General features: G+C 56.5%; 1 protein-coding gene across 1 annotated transcript in view; it reads left to right on the forward strand.

The window, feature by feature from the left end:
- LOC116944195 (tyrosine-protein kinase SYK-like) overlaps positions 1-22,988 on the forward strand; it is a 78,954-nt gene that overhangs the window by 3,573 nt on the left and 52,393 nt on the right. Inside the window, exons 2-3 of the mRNA XM_076074136.1 lie at positions 2,465-2,902; positions 6,676-6,839. Coding sequence (XP_075930251.1) covers positions 2,468-2,902; positions 6,676-6,839 — 599 coding nt within the window. The 5' untranslated portion in view covers positions 2,465-2,467. The remainder of the gene's footprint in view (positions 1-2,464; positions 2,903-6,675; positions 6,840-22,988) is intronic.

Genomic DNA, 22,988 nt, shown 5'->3' on the forward strand with positions numbered 1-22,988 from the left:
GTTGGTCAGCCTTGTTGAACAAATGCTGCTCGATTCCCAGATGTTATTGGTAAGAGGGCTGCGTATAAACCATGGGGCCCCAATCGACCTCGTAGCAAATTCTTAAAGCTTTCCAAACGGCACATCGCTGCCCGACCAGTTTCCGAGATTTCCGAGGAGATCCGATGAGATCAGGTGAATTCGTGTTTTAGTTGTTGTCATCGGCTAAACCATTGAAACTTTCGCGAAATTCATCATCGGCGTCGCAGCAGTCACGTTCCGCTATTTCCACCGCGCTGCACAGCGTGCCATAATTGCGTTATCATTTGCCACATACGCCTCATTCTGTTCCTTCCTCACAACCCCCCCCACCCCCCACAGATCCCCACGCTCGATAGCCGGGCCGGGCCTGACGCGCGCGCAAACAGCCCTTACGATAACGCCAGCCGCACTCCTCTGTGTGTGTGTGCGCGCACACACGTCACTGCTACTCGCCATCATTATTCCTGTTCCACAATATAATTCATAATGTAAGACGCTGGGCTTGGCAGCTCAGCGCTGTTGTGCCAGAAGAACAATTCTTATGCAACGAAAACTCGCGATTTGATCTGCGCTGAAAGCGAGAATAATTGTCGCGGTAAGAGCTCGTACGATACACCGCGTGACAGTGATTTGTTTGGCCGCGCCGGATGGTGGAGGGCCTGACAAAATAACTTCGGCGAGATTCTTACGAGGCCTCACCTAAAAATAATGATGAATCATAGTTCAAAAGTGTTATTTGGGGACGTTTCCGTGATGGTTGAGACATTGATTGTTGTGGTGTGAGGCGCTTTGAATTGTCGATGTTTTTTAAGTGCCGTATAAATACACAAATTATGATGATTATCAATAATACTCATCGATACCAAAACAAATAATCATCAACATCACCATTCCTTCCCGTGCAGATCGCTCAATCCAATCAGCTTTCGCTCACTTCGCCAAGCGCTCACTCTGGATAGAGGACGTCTGAAGGGGGTTGATTAATCGCGATGAGATGGAGCCAGACCATTTGTGAAGCTTCTACTGGGCTAGGTGGCTTGTGAAGGACAGGAGACAGCATGGCAAGTAGGTTGCGGATGGTGTCCTCAGAAGATATCGCTGCGCAGAAGCTTTTGAGTGGGGCAAGTTTTCCGGTTCCCCCCCCCCCATATAAGCCGTCTTTGCCCAAACAGCTGGGGCAAACCCCTCTTTAAATTGGGGTCCTGAGACTCAATAATAGTGTTACTGTCAACCCTACGCCCTCCAACAACAAGCTACCTGGTCTGTCGCTCCGCACTAAGCTTCAGGTCTTCTCGGCCACGGTCATTCCCTCCCTTCTCTACGCTTGCGAAACGTGGACCCCCCTAATGGAACATCTTCGCCGGTTAGAAACATTTAGGCTGGCCTGCCTACGATCCATCTTGGGTTTAACCAGACTGGATTGTGTGAGGAGCTCACAAATCCTTGAAAGATCTGGGCAAGGTCCCATCGGTGAGCTCCTCCGGCGGGCAAGGCTGCGATGGCTGGGTCATGTAGCCCGCATGCCCAGCCAACGCATGCCGAAACAGCTTTTGTTCGGCCGGATTGAGGGGGCTAAGCGGGCGCGGCACGGGCTAGAGAAGAGATGGAGTGATGTGGTACAAGAGGACGTGGAGCTGAGTGGACTTGCCGATGACTGGTACCAGCGGTGTCAAGATCGACCTCTGTGGAGGAGGCTCGTGAAGGATGCTACTGGGCAGTTGGAGGTAGTCGCCCTCCAACAACAACGGAGGGCGGAGGAGCGACGCTCAGAACAACGAGCGGAGCGCCGGGTGGCTAAAGCACAGCAGGTTGGCACAGTAGGGGGCACAGGTGGTGCATCAGCCAGTCATCTCAGTCAGTCGACCCGTGGCACCTGGGTCTGCCCCGTGACCTCCTGCCAGCGGGCGTTCGACACTTCACGTGGCCTCAGGGTGCACATGGCCTGGCACAAGCGTCGTGGTGACGTCACCGCCACTTAGTGGCGAATGGCGGTTGTTGTTGTTGTGAGCGGTGTTGGTGGTTGAGATGTTGGTTGAGACCGTAATTCTAGATTTGAAGCTTTCGTGACTGCAATGATTCATACTCTTTGGTTTTATTCGGTAAAGTCACGTAGATAAAATAAAACAAAATAAAAGAAAACAATTAAATCACGACGTTTCGGAGGCAACACAAGCTTCCGTCTTCAGGTGGAATAGTCAACGCAGAATATCTGTGTTGACTATTCCACCTGAAGACGGAAGCTTGTGTTGCCTCCGAAACGTCATGATTTAATTGTTTTCTTTTGTTTTATTTTATCTACGTGACTTTACCGAATAAAACCAAAGAGTATGAGACCGTAATATTGGTGATTGAGGTGGTGCTGATGGTGTTGGCGGTCGAGCTGTCAGTGCTGTTGGTGGTCCGTGTTGGCTCACCATCCCACCTCTATGTGCCCACCACGCAGACGATGTCCACCGACACCGAGTCTCTGTCCTACTACTATGGCTTCATCACTCGCAAGGAGGCCGAGCGCTTCCTCAAGCGGGGCCGGCGGGACGGCTGCTACCTCCTCAGGGCCAGCCGCAGCCACCTGGGAGGCTTCGTGCTGAGCGTGCGCTACCGAAGGGGCCAGTTCAAGCACTACCCCGTGGTGCGCACGGGAGGCGGCCGCTTCGCCATCGCGGGCGAGGCGGCCACCACGCTGGAGGAGGACGGCGTCGGCGCGGAGCACGCGAGCCCCGCTGAGTTGTGCTCCTACCACTGCCTCGTGGCCGACCGCCTCTGCTGCGTGCTCACGGACGCCGTGCAGAGACCGCCCGAGTTTAAGCCGGGCTCCCCGCTCTTCGACGTCGTCAAGGAGAAGACGCTTCGCGCCTACGTGCGCGACAACTTAGGGCTGCAGGTGAGCGCTGTGGGGGTGAGCGCAGGGCCGGATTCAGATATTGTAGGCCCCTGGACTACAGGTACTGTGAGCCACCCCCCCCCCCCCCCCCAGTAATATTTTCTAAAGGAAAACAAAGTGAAAGAAAAATCAAATGTATTTTTACAAGGCTAACGACAATTTAAATTCAGCATTCCCAATTTAAATAACTTTTCACTTAATCTCTGGAGGCCCTCCAGCTGACGGAGGCTCCTGGGCTGCAGCCCCCAATGCCTCCACGCCTTGAACCGGCCCTGGGTGAGCGCTGTGGGGTGAATGCTGTGGTGAGTGTGCTGTGGCGTGATCACTGTGGGGTGAATCCTGTGGTGAGCGTGCTGTGGGGTGAGTGTTTTGGGGTGAGCGGTGTGGGGTGAGCGCTGTGGTGGGGGTGCTGTCGGATGATCACTGTGGGGTGAATCCTGTGGTGAGTGTGCTGTGGGGTGAGTGTTTTGGGGTGATCGCTGTGGTGGGGGTGCGGTGGGATGATCACTGTGGGGTGAGCGCTGTGGAGTGAATGCTGTGGTGAGTGTGCTGTGGGGTGAGTGTTTTGGGGTGAGCGCTGTGGTTCCGGCTGTTCCGGCATCGGCGCATCAACACAACATCATGGATGCATGCCGGGTCCAAGCAAGAACATCTGCTGGACTACATAGTGACGGACCAGCGCATGCGAGCCCATGTCCTTGACACCAGGACCTACCGTGGAGCTGATCTGCCCTCTGACCATCGACTAGTCATCTGTAAGATGCGCCTGCCATTCTTCCACTCCGGTGGTGGGTGTACACCCAGGACCCCATTCCAACCTAAAGTGGCCTGGTCTCAGTTATCTGATGAAAGTTGCAAGCGAGAATTTCATCATCGCTTGCGGCTGGGATTGGCATCGTCCCCGACTCCTCCTGATGTCGAAGGTAAATGGGCGAGGTTTAGGACTGTGACTCATGCAGCTGCAATGGCTGCTTTGGGTACGCGGTCCAGACCTCCCCAGAGACCCTGGCTGATAGAGGAGGTGTTCAGGATGGTTGAGAAAAAGCGACAGGCCCACTGTCATCGGCTACAGAATCCCACGTCAGAGAATGAGGAGGCTAACCGCAGCCTTCGCTCAGAGGTTCGGAGAGCCGTGAGGCGCTGCAAGGATGGGTGGTAGTCGCGGGTTGCTGAGGAGATGGAGTCTGCCTCAGTGGTCCGTGATCACAAATTTCTATTTAACTCCATCAAAAAAGTAACCTGCAGCGCCACACCTATTACCATCATTAGGGGAAAAAACGGTGATACAATCTCCGACCCCCAGGAACAGGTTTGCAGATTTGCTGAGCATTTCTGTGAGGTCCTGGGGGAGGGAAAATCCCTCGGCCAGGAAAACATCGTGGCACAAAGTGAGGATGACCCTGCTGAGGCTGCGGTGCCTCAAATGTTGGAAGAAGTCACCCCCTGTGAGTGGCTGGCTGAGGTGCCATCTGTTGAGGAAGTACTGAAGGCGATCCGGAGTCTGAGACCAGGAAAGGCAGCGGGCGGAGATGATCTCCCAAGCAAAATGCTGAGGGAGGGTGGCGTTTGTGCACAGACTGCCCTATATGACATCATATCAACAGTCTGGACCACTGGACGGGTTCCGCAGGATTGGAAGGATGCCCTGGTGGTCCCCCTTTTTAAGAAGGGGGACCGCACAGACTGTAACAACTACAAGGGCATCTCACTCCTCAGTGTGCCGGGAAAGGTCTTGGCAAGGATTATTCAGCATCGCCTTGCCAGGCACGCTGAGGAGAGGCTTGCGGATCCCCAATGCAGTTTCAGGAAAGGGCGGTCCTGCACAGATGCCATATTTTCTGTCCGTCTGCTACAGCAGAGGTGTAGGGAATTCCAACAAGACCTACATCTCTGCTTTATTGACCTGGTCAAGGCCTATGATGCCATCAGTAGGCCTGGGCTCTGGGTTGTTCTTCGTGCTTTTGGAGTACCTGACCCTATGCTCACGATCATTAAGGACCTTCATGATGGTGAGCGGGCCCGGGAAAAAACTACGTGGCCGGGAGTCAGAGCCATTCCCTGTACACCTTGGGGTGCGACAGGGATGTCCTCTGGCTCCCACATTATTTAACATCTATTTTGACTACGTAGTTCATGAAGCCTTCAATAGCTGTACCGGGGGAATCTCCATATGGTACAGATATAATGGGAGGCTGATCGATGCCCGGGTGCGGTCAAAGGATGGCTCCTTATTGCTCAACCACGTTATGTATGCTGATGATTTGGTAATAGCTGCTCAGTCAGAGGAGGAGTTGGAGACGCTGCTGCTGAGACTGGAGCGTGCCACTAAGAGGTGGGGCCTTACCATCAGCCCCACCAAAACTAAGCACCTGCCTGGATATTTTGTACCATCGGACACTCCACCCCCACAACTCCCAATCGGTGATGGGGCAGTTGTGGAGCGAGTGGAGAGTTTCCCATACCTGGGCAGTGTGCTTATGACCGGCTCCAGTTTAACAGCAGAGGTCTCACTCCGAATCAGTCGAGCGGCAATATCTTTTCATCGGTTGCGTAACGCTGTGTGGAAGCTACCTGGTCTGTCGCTCCGCACTAAGCTTCAGGTCTTCTCGGCCACGGTCATTCCCTCCCTTCTCTACGCTTGCGAAACGTGGACCCCCCTAATGGAACATCTTCGCCGGTTAGAAACATTTAGGCTGGCCTGCCTACGATCCATCCTAGGTTTAACCAGACTGGATTGTGTGAGGAGCTCACAAATCCTTGAAAGATCTTGGCAAGGTCCCATCGGTGAGCTCCTCCGGCGGGCAAGGCTGCGATGGCTGGGTCATGTAGCCCGCATGCCCAGCCACCGCATGCCGAAACAGCTTTTTTTCCTGCCAGATTGAGGGGGCTAAACGGGCGCGGCACGGGCTAGAGAAGAGATGGAGTGATGTGGTAGAGGAGGACGTGGAGCTGAGTGGAATTGCCGATGACTGGTACCAGCGGTGTCAAGATCGGCCTCTGTGGAGGAGGCTCGTGAAGGACGCTACTGGGCAGTTGGAGGTAGTCGCCCTCCAACAACAACGGAGGGCGGAGGGGCGACGCTCACAACAACGAGCGGAGCGCCGGGTGGCTAAAGCACAGCAGGTTGGCACAGTAGGGGGCAACAAGTGGTGCATCAGCCAGTCATCTCAGTCAGTCGACCCGTGGCACCTGGGTCTGCCCCGTGACCTCCTGCCAGCGGCCGTTCGACACTTCACGTGGCCTCAGGGTGCACATAGCCTGGCACAAGCGTCATGGTGACGTCACCGCCACTTAGTGGTGAATGGCGGTTGTTCTTGCTGTGGTGGGATGATCACTGTGGGGTGAATGCTGTAGTGAGTGTGCTGTGGGGTGAGTGTTTTGGGGTGAGCGCTGTGGAGTGGATAGATCAAGCCCGATGAATATTATACTGATATACTAGACACGCGTCCATGTCAATGTACACACGGGTGCAATGATCGCACCGTCGAATAACACGGTTAACACGGTGCGAAAGAAATTCAACATACAGTACATGTACATAATCATCCTAAATCTAACTTGTTTGTGAAAATTTATGTAACTGTGAAGGTTCTTTCAAATTGCAATTTGTCCGTGCCGACTTTCAAAAAGGGGAACTCATTTAATATTGTTTTTGTTTGTGCATAATTTTTAACTTCTCTTGCAAATGAAACTCTTTGTCCCTCGAGAGTCTGCTGGTTCAACAAAAAACACTCGACACGTGTTGTTGTTGATGATGCTGATGTTATTGTCAGGGCGAGGCGCTGGAGGAGTACCTGAGGACGCGGGGCCACGAGCTGGAGCCCATGGTGGTGTCGACGCTGCACGAGCAGATGGCGTGGTTCCACCGCAGGATCACACGCAGGGAGGCCGAGGCCAGGCTGATGCGGGGCGGCCACGCCAGCAATGGCACCTTCCTGTAAGCCCCGACTTTGGCACCGACTCTAACACCGAGTCTAGCACCGACTCTAGCCCAGACTCTAGCCCAGACTCTAGCCCCGACTCTAGCCCCGACTCTAGCACCGACTCTAACACCGACTCTAGCACTGACTCTAGCACCGACTCTAGCACTGACTCTAGCACCGACTCTAGCACGGACTCTGGCACAGACTCTGGCACAGGCTCTAGCCCCGACTCTTAACACCGACTCTAGCCCAGACTCTAGCACCGACTCTAGCACCGACACTAGCCTCGACTCTAGCCCCGACTCTAACACCGACTCTAACACCGACTCTAACACCGACTCTAGCCCCGACTCTAGCCCCGACTCTAGCCCCGACTCTAGCACCGACTCTAGCACCGACCCTAGCCCCCACTCTAGCCTTACCCTATAACGTGAAGTGTGGAACGCTGGCAGGAGGTCACTTTTGCAGTTGTCATGAGGTGAGTGACTGAGATGACTGCAGATGTAACACACGTGCCCCCATTGTGTCAAGTTGCACACAAAGGACACGCAATCGCAGACACACTCATGCACTCACACACCATCCCAACACTCCTCCACACACCACAAACGCATGCATCCTTCACACACAAACGTACGTATACACATACACTCAACATTAACCCCCGTACAGCCTAAACAGACTGTAGGGGCAAGTGCTGTTAGCGAGCACCTACGAAGGCCGGCACGGCACAAGAGGGGGTGGGTAGCCAATACCACGCCTGGCCGTCTTTGTCTCCCCAGTGGGGATGTTTACACACCGCACCAGGGACTCATTTGAGGTTGAGTTGTCCTAGGGGAGGCCCATGGCCAGTTAAAATATTCTCCACTGTTATTTATTGTGCGCGGGAATCGGACTCGGTTGGTCGGGTTTGTGGCGCAGCGCGCCACCGCCCCGCCACCGCCCCCCACACGTGGACACACAAACATAGTCACACACCCCCACGTACTCTCAAGATACTCAACCCAAAGGCATGACCAATCTTGCCAAAAATTACCCAATCTTCTAAAATTACCTCTGTGTATTCCTGCCCCATCCACCCACCCAGACATCCCCTCATTCCTTACACACACGTATGCAGAGTAGAGTCGTTAAGCAATGGGGTTTCTGTGTCACCAGTAACCGCTCACAATCATTATGCGGTAAAACGGTTATTACTGATTTGACTTAGAAACGAAGGCGGCTGCCACATCGGTGTTGATTAGTTACGTCTTTCCGAGGTAGGCCTATCTCACCCACTCACTCACCCACTCAACTACACACATACCTACTCACCCACCCACTCACCCACTAACCTACACACATACCTACTCACCCACTCACTCACCCACTCACCTACACACACACCTACTCACCCACTCACCTACACACATACCTACTCACCCACTCACTCACCCACTCAGCTACACACATACCTACTCACCCACTCACTCACCCACTCAGCTACACACATACCTACTCACCCACCCACTCACCCACTAACCTACACACATACCTACTCACCCACTCACTCACCCACTCAGCTACACACACACCTCCTCGCCCACTCACTCACCCACTCAGCTACACACATACCTACTCACCCACTCACTCACCCACTAACCTACACACATACCTACTCACCCACCCACTCACCCACTAACCTACACACATTCCTACTCACCCACTCACTCACCCACTCAGCTACACACACACCTCCTCGCCCACTCACTCACCCACTCACCTACACACATACCTACTCACTCACCCACTAACCTACACACATACCTACTCACCCACCCACTCACCCACTAACCTACACACATACCTACCCACCCACCCACTCACCCACTCAGCTACACACATACCTTCTCACTCACTCACTCACCTACACACACACATCCTCACCCACTCACTCACCCACTCAGCTACACACACACCTCCTCACCCACTCACTCACCCACTAACATACACACATACCTACTCACCCACTCACTCACCCACTCACCTACACACATACCTACCCACCCACTCAGTCACCCACTCACTTACACACATACTTACTCACCCACTCAGTCACCCACTCACCTACACACATACCTACTCACCCACTCAGTCACCCACTCACCTACACACATACCTACTCACCCACTCAGTCACCCACTCACCTACACACATACCTACTCACCCACTCAGTCACCCACTCACCTACACACATGCCTACTCACCCACTCAATCACCCACTCACCTACACACATACCTACTCACCCACTCAGTCACCCACTCACCTACACACATGCCTACTCACCCACTCAATCACCCACTCACCTACACACATACCTACTCACCCACTCAGTCACCCACTCACCTACACACATACCTACTCACCCACTCAGTCACCCACTCACCTACACACATACCTACTCACCCCTTTCACGTACTCACCACAGTGCAGGTCTCCTCGCTTTTCTCACTGCCCCTTCTCTCGCCCCGCTGCACTCTGGAAGTCCTTCCTCCCATCGATAACCGAGCTCAATTCAAGTAGCGCGTGACACTTTTTGTTTATTAGAACTGTGACAGTGCCGTTTGTTACTGGTCGCTTGAGGCTTTGGGCCGTTGGGCTTAGCAGCTGTGTTACATTTTCAAAGCACACACATCAATGGCGAACTTAAACACGTGTCCATTATGGTAATTAGTGCAATTATGGAGCAGAGCTGTGGTGAGGAAAGAATGGGAACACTGCGTCCGTCTCCACCTCTTGACGATGCACAGCACAAGGGAGCTCATCAGGGCATTGTCCCCTACACCACGAATAGAATCATCATCTCATCAGAGCAGAGTAAAGACCCGCACAGACAAAGATCACCCACGCAGCCCGCAGGATATTGTTGTGCCGTGAGTGAGAGCCGATGATGACCGGCGCATCGCGCGAATGGGGTGGGTTGTGAGCATCAACTCCTGACCGCCTTTGATTCCTCCACGCTGATGTTTTACACACCGCACCAGATGACCATTTTAGGCTGAGTATACCTAGGGGAGGCCCACAGGACTGTCATTGGTCGTGAGAGTTCATCGCGGGGTGCGCTCACCCTGCTACACCACCGCCATCATCTGAATCATCATCGTGTCGATCAGAACAGAATAAAGATCCACACACTCAGTGGTGGGTAGGGGGGGGGCTTAGCGAGCCCCCCGCCATCCCCCGGGATATAAAAAAAAACTAAAAGTGCGCAGGGAAGTAGAGGAGGGAGATTCACGCGAGCAGTTACGCTGGGAGAGAAGTAAGAATGCGTGGATTCGAAAAGACACGGAGATTAGAGACATCCAACGGTGGACAGATCACGATGATGATAAGAGCATGGAGAGATGCATGGAGATATATTGATCTTCATCCAGCAGTGGATAGATCGTGGTGACGAAGGCATGGAAAGATGAATGCTTGCATTACAAACTTGATTTGGAGCTTTTGTGACTGCGGGAATTAATCTTTGGTTCTTTCGTTAGAAAGAAAAAAAAAATTACTGTGATATTATTTTCTTGCATTACATTGCGAGGCGGAGAGAGGAGCACGTGCACTAGAGAACGCGCCCAGGTTAGAGACATCACCCACACCGTGACGGGGATGGGGGGGTTGGTCAGCAGGACGCGCCACAGTGATGGCCGATAGTCGAGAGCGTGCTGAGTGAACCGTGCTGAGTGAACCGTGCTGAGTGGACCGTGCTGAGTGAGCCGTGCTGAGTGAGCCGTGCTGAGTGAACCGTGCTGAGTGGACCGTGCTGAGTGGACCGTGCTGAGTGGACCGTGCTGAGTGGACCGTGCTGAGTGAACTGTGCTGAGTGGACCGTGCTGAGTGGACCGTGCTGAGTGGACTCTGCTGAGTGGACCGTGCTGAGTGAACCGTGCTGAGTGAACCGTGCTGAGTGAACCGTGCTGAGAGGACCGTGCTGAGTGAACCGTGCTGAGTGAACCGTGCTGAGCGTGCTGACCGTGCAGAGTGAAACGTGCTGAGTGGACCGTGCTGAGTGAACCGTGTTGAGTGAACCGTGCTGAGCGGACCGTGCTGAATGAACCGTGCTGAGTGGACCGTGCTGAGTGGACCGTGCTGAGTGGACCGTGCTGAGTGGACCGTGCTGAGTGAACCGTGCTGAATGGACCGTGCTGAGTGGACCGTGCTGACTGGACCGTGCTGAGTGAACCGTGCTGAGTGAACTGTGCTGAGTGGACCGTGCTGACCGTGTTGAGTGGACGGTGTTCAGTGGACCGTGCTGAATGGACCGTGCTGAGTGGACCGTGCTGAGTGAACCGTGCTGAGTGGACCGTGCTGAGTGGACTCTGCTTAGTGGACCGTGCTGAGTGGGCCGTGCTGAGTGGACCGTGCTGAGTGAACCGTGTTGAGTGGACCGTGCTGAGTGGACCGTGCTGAGTGAACCGTGCTGAGCGTGCTGACCGTGCTGAGTGAAACGTGCTGAGTGACCGTGCTGAGTGAACCGTGCTGAGTGAACCGTGCTGAGTGGACCGTGCTGAGTGAACCGTGCTGAGCGTGCTGACCGTGCTGAGTGAAACGTGCTGAGTGACCGTGCTGAGTGAACCGTGCTGAGTGAACCGTGCTGAGTGGACCGTGCTGAGTGAACCGTGCTGAGTGGACCGTGCTGAGTGGACCGTGATGAGTGGACCGTGCTGAGTGAACCCTGATGATTGGACCTTGCTGAATGAGCCGTGCTGAGTGAAATGTGCTGAGTGAACCGTGCTGAGTGAACCGTGCTGAGTAAACCGTGCTGAGTGGACCGTGCTGAGTGGACCGTGCTGAGTGAACCGTGCTGAGTGAACCGGGATGAGTGGACCGTGCTGAGTGAACCGTGCTGAGTGGACCGTGCTGAGTGAACCGTGCTGAGTGAACCGTGCTGAGTGGACCGTGCTGAGTGAACCGTGCTGAGTGGACCGTGCTGAGTGAACTGTGCTGAGTGAACCGTGCTGAGTGGACCGTGCTGAGTGGACCGTGCTGAGTGGACCGTGCTGAGAGGACCGTGCTGAGTGAACCGTGCTGAGTGAACCGTGCTGAGCGTGCTGACCGTGCAGAGTGAAACGTGCTGAGTGGACCGTGCTGAGTGAACCGTGTTGAGTGAACCGTGCTGAGCGGACCGTGCTGAATGAACCGTGCTGAGTGGACCGTGCTGAGTGGACCGTGCTGAGTGGACCGTGCTGAGTGGACCGTGCTGAGTGAACCGTGCTGAATGGACCGTGCTGAGTGGACCGTGCTGACTGGACCGTGCTGAGTGAACCGTGCTGAGTGAACTGTGCTGAGTGGACCGTGCTGACCGTGTTGAGTGGACGGTGTTCAGTGGACCGTGCTGAATGGACCGTGCTGAGTGGACCGTGCTGAGTGAACCGTGCTGAGTGGACCGTGCTGAGTGGACTCTGCTTAGTGGACCGTGCTGAGTGGGCCGTGCTGAGTGGACCGTGCTGAGTGAACCGTGTTGAGTGAACCGTGCTGAGTGGACCGTGCTGAGTGAACCGTGCTGAGCGTGCTGACCGTGCTGAGTGAAACGTGCTGAGTGACCGTGCTGAGTGAACCGTGCTGAGTGAACCGTGCTGAGTGGACCGTGCTGAGTGAACCGTGCTGAGCGTGCTGAGCGTGCTGAGTGAAACGTGCTGAGTGACCGTGCTGAGTGAACCGTGCTGAGTGAACCGTGCTGAGTGGACCGTGCTGAGTGAACCGTGCTGAGTGGACCGTGCTGAGTGGACCGTGATGAGTGGACCGTGCTGAGTGAACCCTGATGATTGGACCTTGCTGAATGAGCCGTGCTGAGTGAAATGTGCTGAGTGAACCGTGCTGAGTGAACCGTGCTGAGTAAACCGTGCTGAGTGGACCGTGCTGAGTGGACCGTGCTGAGTGAACCGTGCTGAGTGAACCGGGCTGAGTGGACCGTGCTGAGTGAACCGTGCTGAGTGGACCGTGCTGAGTGAACCGTGCTGAGTGAACCGTGCTGAGTGGACCGTGCTGAGTGAACCGTGCTGAGTGGACCGTGCTGAGTGAACTGTGCTGAGTGAACCGTGCTGAGTGGACCGTGCTGAGTGGACCGTGCTGAGTGGACCGTGCTGAGTGAACCGTGCAGAGTGAACCGTGCAGAGTGAACCGTGCTGAGTGGACCGTGCTGAGTGGACCTTGTTGAGTGAACCGTGCTGAGTGGACCGTGATGAGTGGACCGTGCTGAGTGGACCGTGCTGAGTGAACCGTGCTGAGTGGACCGTGCTGAGTGAGCCGTGCTGAGTGGACCGTGCTGAGTGGACCGTGCTAAGTGGACCGTGCAGAGTGAACCGTGCTGAGTGGACCGTGCTGAGTGGACCTTGTTGAGTGAACCGTGCTGAGTGGACCGTGCTGAGTAAACCGTGCTGAGTAGACCGTGCTGAGTGAACCGTGCTGAGTGGACCGTGCTGAGTGAACCGTGCTGAGTGGACCTTGCTTAGTGAACCGTGCTGAGTGGACCGTGCTGAGTGGACCGCGCTGAGTGAACCGTGCTGTGTGGACCTTGATTAGTGAACTGTGCTGAGTGAACCGTGCTGAGTGGATCGTGCTGAGTGGACCGTGCTGAGTGAACCTTGCTGAGTGGACCGTGCTGAGTGAACCGTGCTGAGTGGACCGTGCTGAGTGAACCGTGCTGAGTGAAACGTGCTGAGTGGACCGTGTTGAGTGAACCGTGCAGAGTGAACCGTGCAGAGTGAACCGTGCTGAGTGGACCATGCTGAGTGGACCGTGCTGAGTGGACCTTGTTGAGTGAACCGTGCTGAGTGGACCGTGATGAGTGGACCGTGCTGAGTGGACCGTGCTGAGTGAACCGTGCTGAGTGGACCGTGCTGAGTGAGCCGTGCTGAGTGGACCGTGCTGAGTGAACCGTGCTGAGTGGACCGTGCTGAGTGAACCGTGCTGAGTGGACCGTGCTGAGTGAACCGTGCTGAGTGGACCGTGCTGAGTGGACCGTGATGAGTGGACCGTGCTGAGTGAACCGTGCTGAGCGTGCTGACCGTGCTGAGTGAAACGTGCTGAGTGGACCGTGCTGAGTGGACCGTGCTGAGTGAACCGTGCTGAGTGGACCGTGCTGAGTGGACCGTGCTGAGTGAACCGTGCTGAGTGGACCGTGCTGAGTGGACCGTGCTGAGTGAACCGTGCTGAGTGGACCGTGCTGAGTGAACCGTGCTGAGTGGACCGTGCTGAGTGAACCGTGCTGAGTGGACCGTGCTGAGTGAACCGTGCTGAGTGGACCGTGCTGAGTGAACTGTGCTGAATGAACCGTGCTGAGTGGACCGTGCTGAGTGAACCGTGCTGAGTGGACCTTGCTTAGTGAACCGTGCTGAATGAACCGTGCTGAGTGGACCGCGCTGAGTGAAACGTGCTGTGTGGACCTTGCTTAGTGAACTGTGCTGAGTGAACCGTGCTGAGTGGATCGTGCTGAGTGGACCGTGCTGAGTGAACATTGCTGAGTGGACCGTGCTGAGTGAACCGTGCTGAGTGGACCGTGCTGAGTGAACCGTGCTGAGTGAACCGTGCTGAGTGGACCGTGTTGAGTGAACCGTGCAGAGTGAACCGTGCAGAGTGAACCGTGCTGAGTGGACCGTGCTGAGTGGACCTTGTTGAGTGAACCGTGCTGAGTGGACCGTGCTGAGTAAACCGTGCTGAGTGGACCGTGCTGAGTGAACCGTGCTGAGTGGACCGTGCTGAGTGAACCGTGCTGAGTGGACCTTGCTTAGTGAACCGTGCTGAGTGGACCGTGCTGAGTGGACCGCGCTGAGTGAACCGTGCTGAGTGAACCGTGCTGAGTGGACCGTGCTGAGTGAACCGTGCTGAGTGGACCTTGCTTAGTGAACCGTGCTGAGTGGACCGTGCTGAGTGGACCGCGCTGAGTGAACCGTGCTGTGTGGACCTTGCTTAGTGAACTGTGCTGAGTGAACCGTGCTGAGTGGATCGTGCTGAGTGGACCGTGCTGAGTGAACCTTGCTGAGTGGACCGTGCTGAGTGAACCGTGCTGAGTGGACCGTGCTGAGTGAACCGTGCTGAGTGAAACGTGCTGAGTGGACCGTGTTGAGTGAACCGTGCAGAGTGAACCGTGCAGAGTGAACCGTGCTGAGTGGACCATGCTGAGTGGACCGTGCTGAGTGGACCTTGTTGAGTGAACCGTGCTGAGTGGACCGTGATGAGTGGACCGTGCTGAGTGGACCGTGCTGAGTGAACCGTGCTGAGTGGACCGTGCTGAGTGAGCCGTGCTGAGTGGACCGTGCTGAGTGAACCGTGCTGAGTGGACCGTGCTGAGTGAACCGTGCTGAGTGGACCGTGCTGAGTGAACCGTGCTGAGTGGACCGTGCTGAGTGGACCGTGATGAGTGGACCGTGCTGAGTGAACCGTGCTGAGCGTGCTGACCGTGCTGAGTGAAACGTGCTGAGTGGACCGTGCTGAGTGGACCGTGCTGAGTGAACCGTGCTGAGTGGACCGTGCTGAGTGGACCGTGCTGAGTGAACCGTGCTGAGTGGACCGTGCTGAGTGGACCGTGCTGAGTGAACCCTGATGAATGGACCTTGCTGAATGAGCCGTGCTGAGTGAAATGTGCTGAGTGAACCGTGCTGAGTGAACCGTGCTGAGTAAACCGTGCTGAGTGAACCGTGCTGAGTGAACCGGGCTGAGTGGACCGTGCTGAGTGAACCGTGCTGAGTGGACCGTGCTGAGTGAACCGTGTTGAGTGGACCGTGCTGAGTGAACCGTGCTGAGTGGACCGTGCTGAGTGAACCGTGCTGAGTGGACCGTGCTGAGTGAACTGTGCTGAATGAACCGTGCTGAGTGGACCGTGCTGAGTGAACCGTGCTGAGTGGACCTTGCTTAGTGAACCGTGCTGAAAGAACCGTGCTGAGTGGACCGCGCTGAGTGAAACGTGCTGTGTGGACCTTGCTTAGTGAACTGTGCTGAGTGAACCATGCTGAGTGGATCGTGCTGAGTGGACCGTGCTGAGTGAACATTGCTGAGTGGACCGTGCTGAGTGAACCGTGCTGAGTGGACCGTGCTGAGTGGACCGTGCTGAGTGAACCGTGCTGAGTGAACCGTGCTGAGTGGACCGTGTTGAGTGAACCGTGCAGAGTGAACCGTGCAGAGTGAACCGTGCTGAGTGGACCATGCTGAGTGGACCGTGCTGAGTGGACCTTGTTGAGTGAACCGTGCTGAGTGGACCGTGATGAGTGGACCGTGCTGAGTGGACCGTGCTGAGTGAACCGTGCTGAGTGGACCGTGCTGAGTGAGCCGTGCTGAGTGGACCGTGCTGAGTGAACCGTGCTGAGTGGACCGTGCTGAGTGGACCGTGCTAAGTGGACCGTGCTGAGTGAACCGTGCTGAGTGGACCGTGCTGAGTGGACCTTGTTGAGTGAACGTGCTGAGTGGACCGTGCTGAGTGGACCGTGCTGAGTGGACCGTGCTGAATAAACCGTGCTGAGTGGACCGTACTGAGTGAACCGTGCTGAGTGGACCGTGCTGAGTGGACCGTGCTGAGTGAACCGTGCTGAGTGAACCGTGCTGAGTGGACCTTGCTTAGTGAACGGTGCTGAGTGGACCGTGCTGAGTGGACCGTGCTGAATGAACCGTGCTGTGTGGACCTTGCTTAGTGAACTGTGCTGAGTGAACCGTGCTGAGTGGATCGTGCTGAGTGGACCGTGCTGAGTGAACCTTGCTGAGTGAACCGTGCTGAGTGGACCGTGCTGAGTGGACCGTGCTGAGTGGACCGTGCTGAATGGACCGTGCTGAGTGGACCGTGCTGAGTGGACCGTTCTGAGTGGACCGTGCTGAGTGTACCGTGCTGAGTGAACCGTGCTGAGTGAACCGTGCTGAGTGAACCGTGCTGAGTGGACCGGGCTGAGTTAACCGTGCTGAGTGGACCGTCCTGAGTGAACCGTGCTGAGTGGACCGTGCTGAGTGGACCGTGCTGAGTGAACCGTGCTGAGTGGACCTTGCTTAGTGAACCGTGCTGAGTGGACCGTGCTGAGTGGACCGTGCTGTGTGGACGTTGCTTAGTGAACTGTGCTGAGTGAACCGTGCTGAGTGGATCGTGCTGAGTGGACCGTGCTGAGTGAACCGTGCTGAGTGGACCGTGCTGAGTGAGCCGTGCTGAGTGGACCGTGCTGAGTGAACCGTGCTGAGTGGACCGTGCTGAGTGAACCGTGCTGAGTGGACCGTGCTGAGTGAGCCGTGCTGAGTGGACCGTGCTGAGTGAACCGTGCTGAGTGGACCGTGCTGAGTGAACCGTGCTGAGTGGACCGTGCTGAGTGAACCGTATTGAGTGGACCGTGCGGAGTGGACCGTGATGAGTGGACCGTGCTGAGTGAACCGTGCTGAGCGTGCTGACCGTGCTGAGTGAAACGTGCTGAGTGGACCGTGCTGAGTGGACCGTGCTGAGTGAACCGTGCTGAGTGGACCGTGCTGAGTGGACCGTGCTGAGTGAACCGTGCTGAGTGGACCGTGCTGAGTGGACCGTGCTGAGTGAACCCTGATGAATGGACCTTGCTGAATGAGCCGTGCTGAGTGAAATGTGCTGAGTGAACCGTGCTGAGTGAACCGTGCTGAGTAAACCGTGCTGAGTGGACCGTGCTGAGTGGACCGTGCTGAGTGAACCGTGCTGAGTGAACCGGGCTGAGTGGACCGTGCTGAGTGAACCGTGCTGAGTGGACCGTGCTGAGTGAACCGTGTTGAGTGGACCGTGCTGAGTGAACCGTGCTGAGTGGACCGTGCTGAGTGAACCGTGCTGAGTGGACCGTGCTGAGTGAACTGTGCTGAATGAACCGTGCTGAGTGGACCGTGCTGAGTGAACCGTGCTGAGTGGACCTTGCTTAGTGAACCGTGCTGAATGAACCGTGCTGAGTGGACCGCGCTGAGTGAAACGTGCTGTGTGGACCTTGCTTAGTGAACTGTGCTGAGTGAACCATGCTGAGTGGATCGTGCTGAGTGGACCGTGCTGAGTGAACATTGCTGAGTGGACCGTGCTGAGTGAACCGTGCTGAGTGGACCGTGCTGAGTGGACCGTGCTGAGTGAACCGTGCTGAGTGAACCGTGCTGAGTGGACCGTGTTGAGTGAACCGTGCAGAGTGAACCGTGCAGAGTGAACCGTGCTGAGTGGACCATGCTGAGTGGACCGTGCTGAGTGGACCTTGTTGAGTGAACCGTGCTGAGTGGACCGTGATGAGTGGACCGTGCTGAGTGGACCGTGCTGAGTGAACCGTGCTGAGTGGACCGTGCTGAGTGAGCCGTGCTGAGTGGACCGTGCTGAGTGAACCGTGCTGAGTGGACCGTGCTGAGTGGACCGTGCCAAGTGGACCGTGCTGAGTGAACCGTGCTGAGTGGACCGTGCTGAGTGGACCTTGTTGAGTGAACGTGCTGAGTGGACCGTGCTGAGTGGACCGTGCTGAGTGGACCGTGCTGAATAAACCGTGCTGAGTGGACCGTACTGAGTGAACCGTGCTGAGTGGACCGTGCTGAGTGGACCGTGCTGAGTGAACCGTGCTGAGTGAACCGTGCTGAGTGGACCTTGCTTAGTGAACGGTGCTGAGTGGACCGTGCTGAGTGGACCGTGCTGAATGAACCGTGCTGTGTGGACCTTGCTTAGTGAACTGTGCTGAGTGAACCGTGCTGAGTGGATCGTGCTGAGTGGACCGTGCTGAGTGAACCTTGCTGAGTGAACCGTGCTGAGTGGACCGTGCTGAGTGGACCGTGCTGAGTGGACAGTGCTGAATGGACCGTGCTGAGTGGACCGTGCTGAGTGGACCGTTCTGAGTGGACCGTGTTGAGTGTACCGTGCTGAGTGAACCGTGCTGAGTGAACCGTGCTGAATGGACCGTGCTGAGTGAACCGTGCTGAGTGAACCGTGCTGAGTGGACCGTGCTGAGTTAACCGTGCTGAGTGGACCGTCCTGAGTGAACCGTGCTGAGTGGACCGTGCTGAGTGGACCGTGCTGAGTGAACCGTGCTGAGTGGACCTTGCTTAGTGAACCGTGCTGAGTGGACCGTGCTGAGTGGACCGTGCTGTGTGGACGTTGCTTAGTGAACTGTGCTGAGTGAACCGTGCTGAGTGGATCGTGCTGAGTGGACCGTGCTGAGTGAACCTTGCTGAGTGAACCGTGCTGAGTGGACCGTGCTGAGTGGACCGTGCTGAGTGGACCGTGCTGAGTGGACCGTGCTGAATGGACCGTGCTGAGTGGACCGTGCTGAGTGGACCGTGCTGAGTGAACCGTGCTGAGTGAACTGTGCTGAGTGAACCGTGCTGAGTGGACCGTGCCGAGTGGACCGTGCTGAGAGGACCGTGCTGAGTTGACCGTGCTGAGTGGACCGTGCTGAGTGGACCGTGCTGACCGTGCTGAGTGGAGCCTGCTGAGTGAACCGTGTTGAGTGGACCGTGCTGAGTGGACCGTGCTGAGTGGACCGTGCTGAGTGGACCGTGCTGAGTGAACCGTGCTGAGTGAACTGTGCTGAGTTGACCGTGCTGAGTGGACCGTGCTGAGTGGACTCTGCTGAGTGGATCGTGCTGAGTGGACCGTGCTGAGTGAACATTGCTGAGTGGACCGTGCTGAGTGAACCGTGCTGAGTGGACCGTGCTGAATGGACCGTGCTGAGTGAACCGTGCTGAGTGGACCGTGCAGAGTGAACCGTGCAGAGTGAACCGTGCTGAGTGGACCATGCTGAGTGGACCGTGCTGAGTGGACCTTGTTGAGTGAACCGTGCTGAGTGGACCGTGATGAGTGGACCGTGCTGAGTGGACCGTGCTGAGTGAACCGTGCTGAGTGGACCGTGCTGAGTGAGCCGTGCTGAGTGGACCGTGCTGAGTGAACCGTGCTGAGTGGACCGTGCTGAGTGGACCGTGCTAAGTGGACCGTGCTGAGTGAACCGTGCTGAGTGGACCGTGCTGAGTGGACCTTGTTGAGTGAACGTGCTGAGTGGACCGTGCTGAGTGGACCGTGCTGAGTGGACCGTGCTGAATAAACCGTGCTGAGTGGACCGTACTGAGTGAACCGTGCTGAGTGGACCGTGCTGAGTGGACCGTGCTGAGTGAACCGTGCTGAGTGAACCGTGCTGAGTGGACCTTGCTTAGTGAACGGTGCTGAGTGGACCGTGCTGAGTGGACCGTGCTGAATGAACCGTGCTGTGTGGACCTTGCTTAGTGAACTGTGCTGAGTGAACCGTGCTGAGTGGATCGTGCTGAGTGGACCGTGCTGAGTGAACCTTGCTGAGTGAACCGTGCTGAGTGGACCGTGCTGAGTGGACCGTGCTGAGTGGACCGTGCTGAATGGACCGTGCTGAGTGGACCGTGCTGAGTGGACCGTTCTGAGTGGACCGTGTTGAGTGTACCGTGCTGAGTGAACCGTGCTGAGTGAACCGTGCTGAGTGGACCGTGCTGAGTTAACCATGCTGAGTGGACAGTCCTGAGTGAACCGTGCTGAGTGGACCGTGCTGAGTGGACCGTGCTGAGTGAACCGTGCTGAGTGGACCTTGCTTAGTGAACCGTGCTGAGTGGACCGTGCTGAGTGGACCGTGCTGTGTGGACGTTGCTTAGTGAACTGTGCTGAGTGAACCGTGCTGAGTGGATCGTGCTGAGTGGACCGTGCTGAGTGAACCTTGCTGAGTGAACCGTGCTGAGTGGACCGTGCTGAGTGGACCGTGCTGAGTGGACCGTGCTGAGTGGACCGTGCTGAATGGACCGTGCTGAGTGGACCGTGCTGAGTGGACCGTGCTGAGTGAACCGTGCTGAGTGAACCGTGCTGCGTGAACTGTGCTGAGTGAACCGTGCTGAGTGGACCGTGCCGAGTGGACCGTGCTGAGAGGACCGTGCTGAGTTGACCGTGCTGAGTGGACCGTGCTGAGTGGACCGTGCTGACCGTGCTGAGTGGAGCCTGCTGAGTGAACCGTGTTGAGTGGACCGTGCTGAGTGGACCGTGCTGAGTGGACCGTGCTGAGTGGACCGTGCTGAGTGAACCGTGCTGAGTGAACTGTGCTGAGTTGACCGTGCTGAGTGGATCGTGCTGAGTGGACTCTGCTGAGTGGACCGTGCTGAGTGGACCGTGCTGAGTGGACCGTGCTGAGTGAACCGTGCTGAATGAACCGTGCTGAGTGGACCGTGCTGAGTGGACCGTGCTGAGTGGACCGTGCTGAGTGAACCGTGCTGAGTGGACCGTGCTGAGTGAACCGTGCTGAATGGACCCGTGTTGAGTGGACCGTGCTGACTGGACCGTGCTGAGTGGACCGTGCTGAGTGGACCGTGCTGAGTGGACCGTGCTGACCGTGCTGAGTGGAGCCTGCTGAGTGGACCGTGCTGAGTGGACCGTGTTGAGTGAACCGTGCTGAGTGGACCGTGCTGAGTGGACCGTGCTGAGTGGACTGTGCTGAGTGGACTCTGCTGAGTGGACCGTGCTGAGTGGACCGTGCTGAGTGAACCGTGCTGAATGGACCGTGCTGAGTGAACCGTGCTGAGCGTGCTGACCGTGCTGAGTGAAACGTGCTGAGTGGACCGTGCTGAGTGAACCGTGCTGAGTGGACTGTGCTGACTGGACCGTGCTGAGTGGACCGTGCTGAGTGAACTGTGCTGAGTGGACCGTGCTGAGTGAACCGTGCTGAGTCGACCGTGCTGACCATGCTGAGTGGACCGTGCTGAGTGAACCGTGTTGAGTGGACCGTGCTGAGTGAATCGTGCTGAGTGGACCGTGCTGAGTGGACCGTGCTGAGTGGACCGTTCTGAGTGAACCGTGCTGAATGGACCGTGCTGAGTGGACCATGCTGAGTGGACCGTGCTGAGTGAACCGTGCTGAGTGGACCGTGCTGACCGTGCTGAGTGGACCGTGCTGAGTGAACCGTGTTGAGTGGACCGTGCTGAGTGGACCGTGCTGAGTGGACCGTGCTGAGTGAACCGTGCTGAGTGAACTGTGCTGAGTGGACGTGCTGAGTGGACCCTGCTGAGTGGACGGTGTTGAGTGGACCGTGCTGAGTGAAACGTGCTGAGTGAACCGTGCTGAGTGGACCGTGCTGAGTGAACCGTGCTGAGCGTGCTGACCGTGCTGAGTGAAACTTGCTGAGTGGACCGTGATGAGTGAACTGCTGAGTGAACCGTGCTGAGTGGACCGAGCTGAATGAACCGTGCTGAGTGAACCGTGCTGAGTGGACCGTGCTGAGTGGACCGTGCTGAGTGGACCGTGCTGAGTGAACCGTGCTGAGTGAACTGTGCTGAGTTGACCGTGCTGAGTGGACCGTGCTGAGTGGACTCTGCTGAGTGGATCGTGCTGAGTGGACCGTGCTGAGTGAACATTGCTGAGTGGACCGTGCTGAGTGAACCGTGCTGAGTGGACCGTGCTGAATGGACCGTGCTGAGTGAACCGTGCTGAGTGAACCGTGCTGAGTGGACCGTGCAGAGTGAACCGTGCAGAGTGAACCGTGCTGAGTGGACCATGCTGAGTGGACCGTGCTGAGTGGACCTTGTTGAGTGAACCGTGCTGAGTGGACCGTGATGAGTGGACCGTGCTGAGTGGACCGTGCTGAGTGAACCGTGCTGAGTGGACCGTGCTGAGTGAGCCGTGCTGAGTGGACCGTGCTGAGTGAACCGTGCTGAGTGGACCGTGCTGAGTGGACCGTGCTAAGTGGACCGTGCTGAGTGAACCGTGCTGAGTGGACCGTGCTGAGTGGACCTTGTTGAGTGAACGTGCTGAGTGGACCGTGCTGAGTGGACCGTGCTGAGTGGACCGTGCTGAATAAACCGTGCTGAGTGGACCGTACTGAGTGAACCGTGCTGAGTGGACCGTGCTGAGTGGACCGTGCTGAGTGAACCGTGCTGAGTGAACCGTGCTGAGTGGACCTTGCTTAGTGAACGGTGCTGAGTGGACCGTGCTGAGTGGACCGTGCTGAATGAACCGTGCTGTGTGGACCTTGCTTAGTGAACTGTGCTGAGTGAACCGTGCTGAGTGGATCGTGCTGAGTGGACCGTGCTGAGTGAACCTTGCTGAGTGAACCGTGCTGAGTGGACCGTGCTGAGTGGACCGTGCTGAGTGGACCGTGCTGAATGGACCGTGCTGAGTGGACCGTGCTGAGTGGACCGTTCTGAGTGGACCGTGTTGAGTGTACCGTGCTGAGTGAACCGTGCTGAGTGA

Source organism: Petromyzon marinus, chromosome 1 (assembly GCF_048934315.1).
Source record: "Petromyzon marinus isolate PM22_M1 ecotype Great Lakes invasive population chromosome 1, UKy_Petmar_22M1.pri1.0, whole genome shotgun sequence".
Lineage (NCBI taxonomy): Eukaryota > Metazoa > Chordata > Hyperoartia > Petromyzontiformes > Petromyzontidae > Petromyzon > Petromyzon marinus.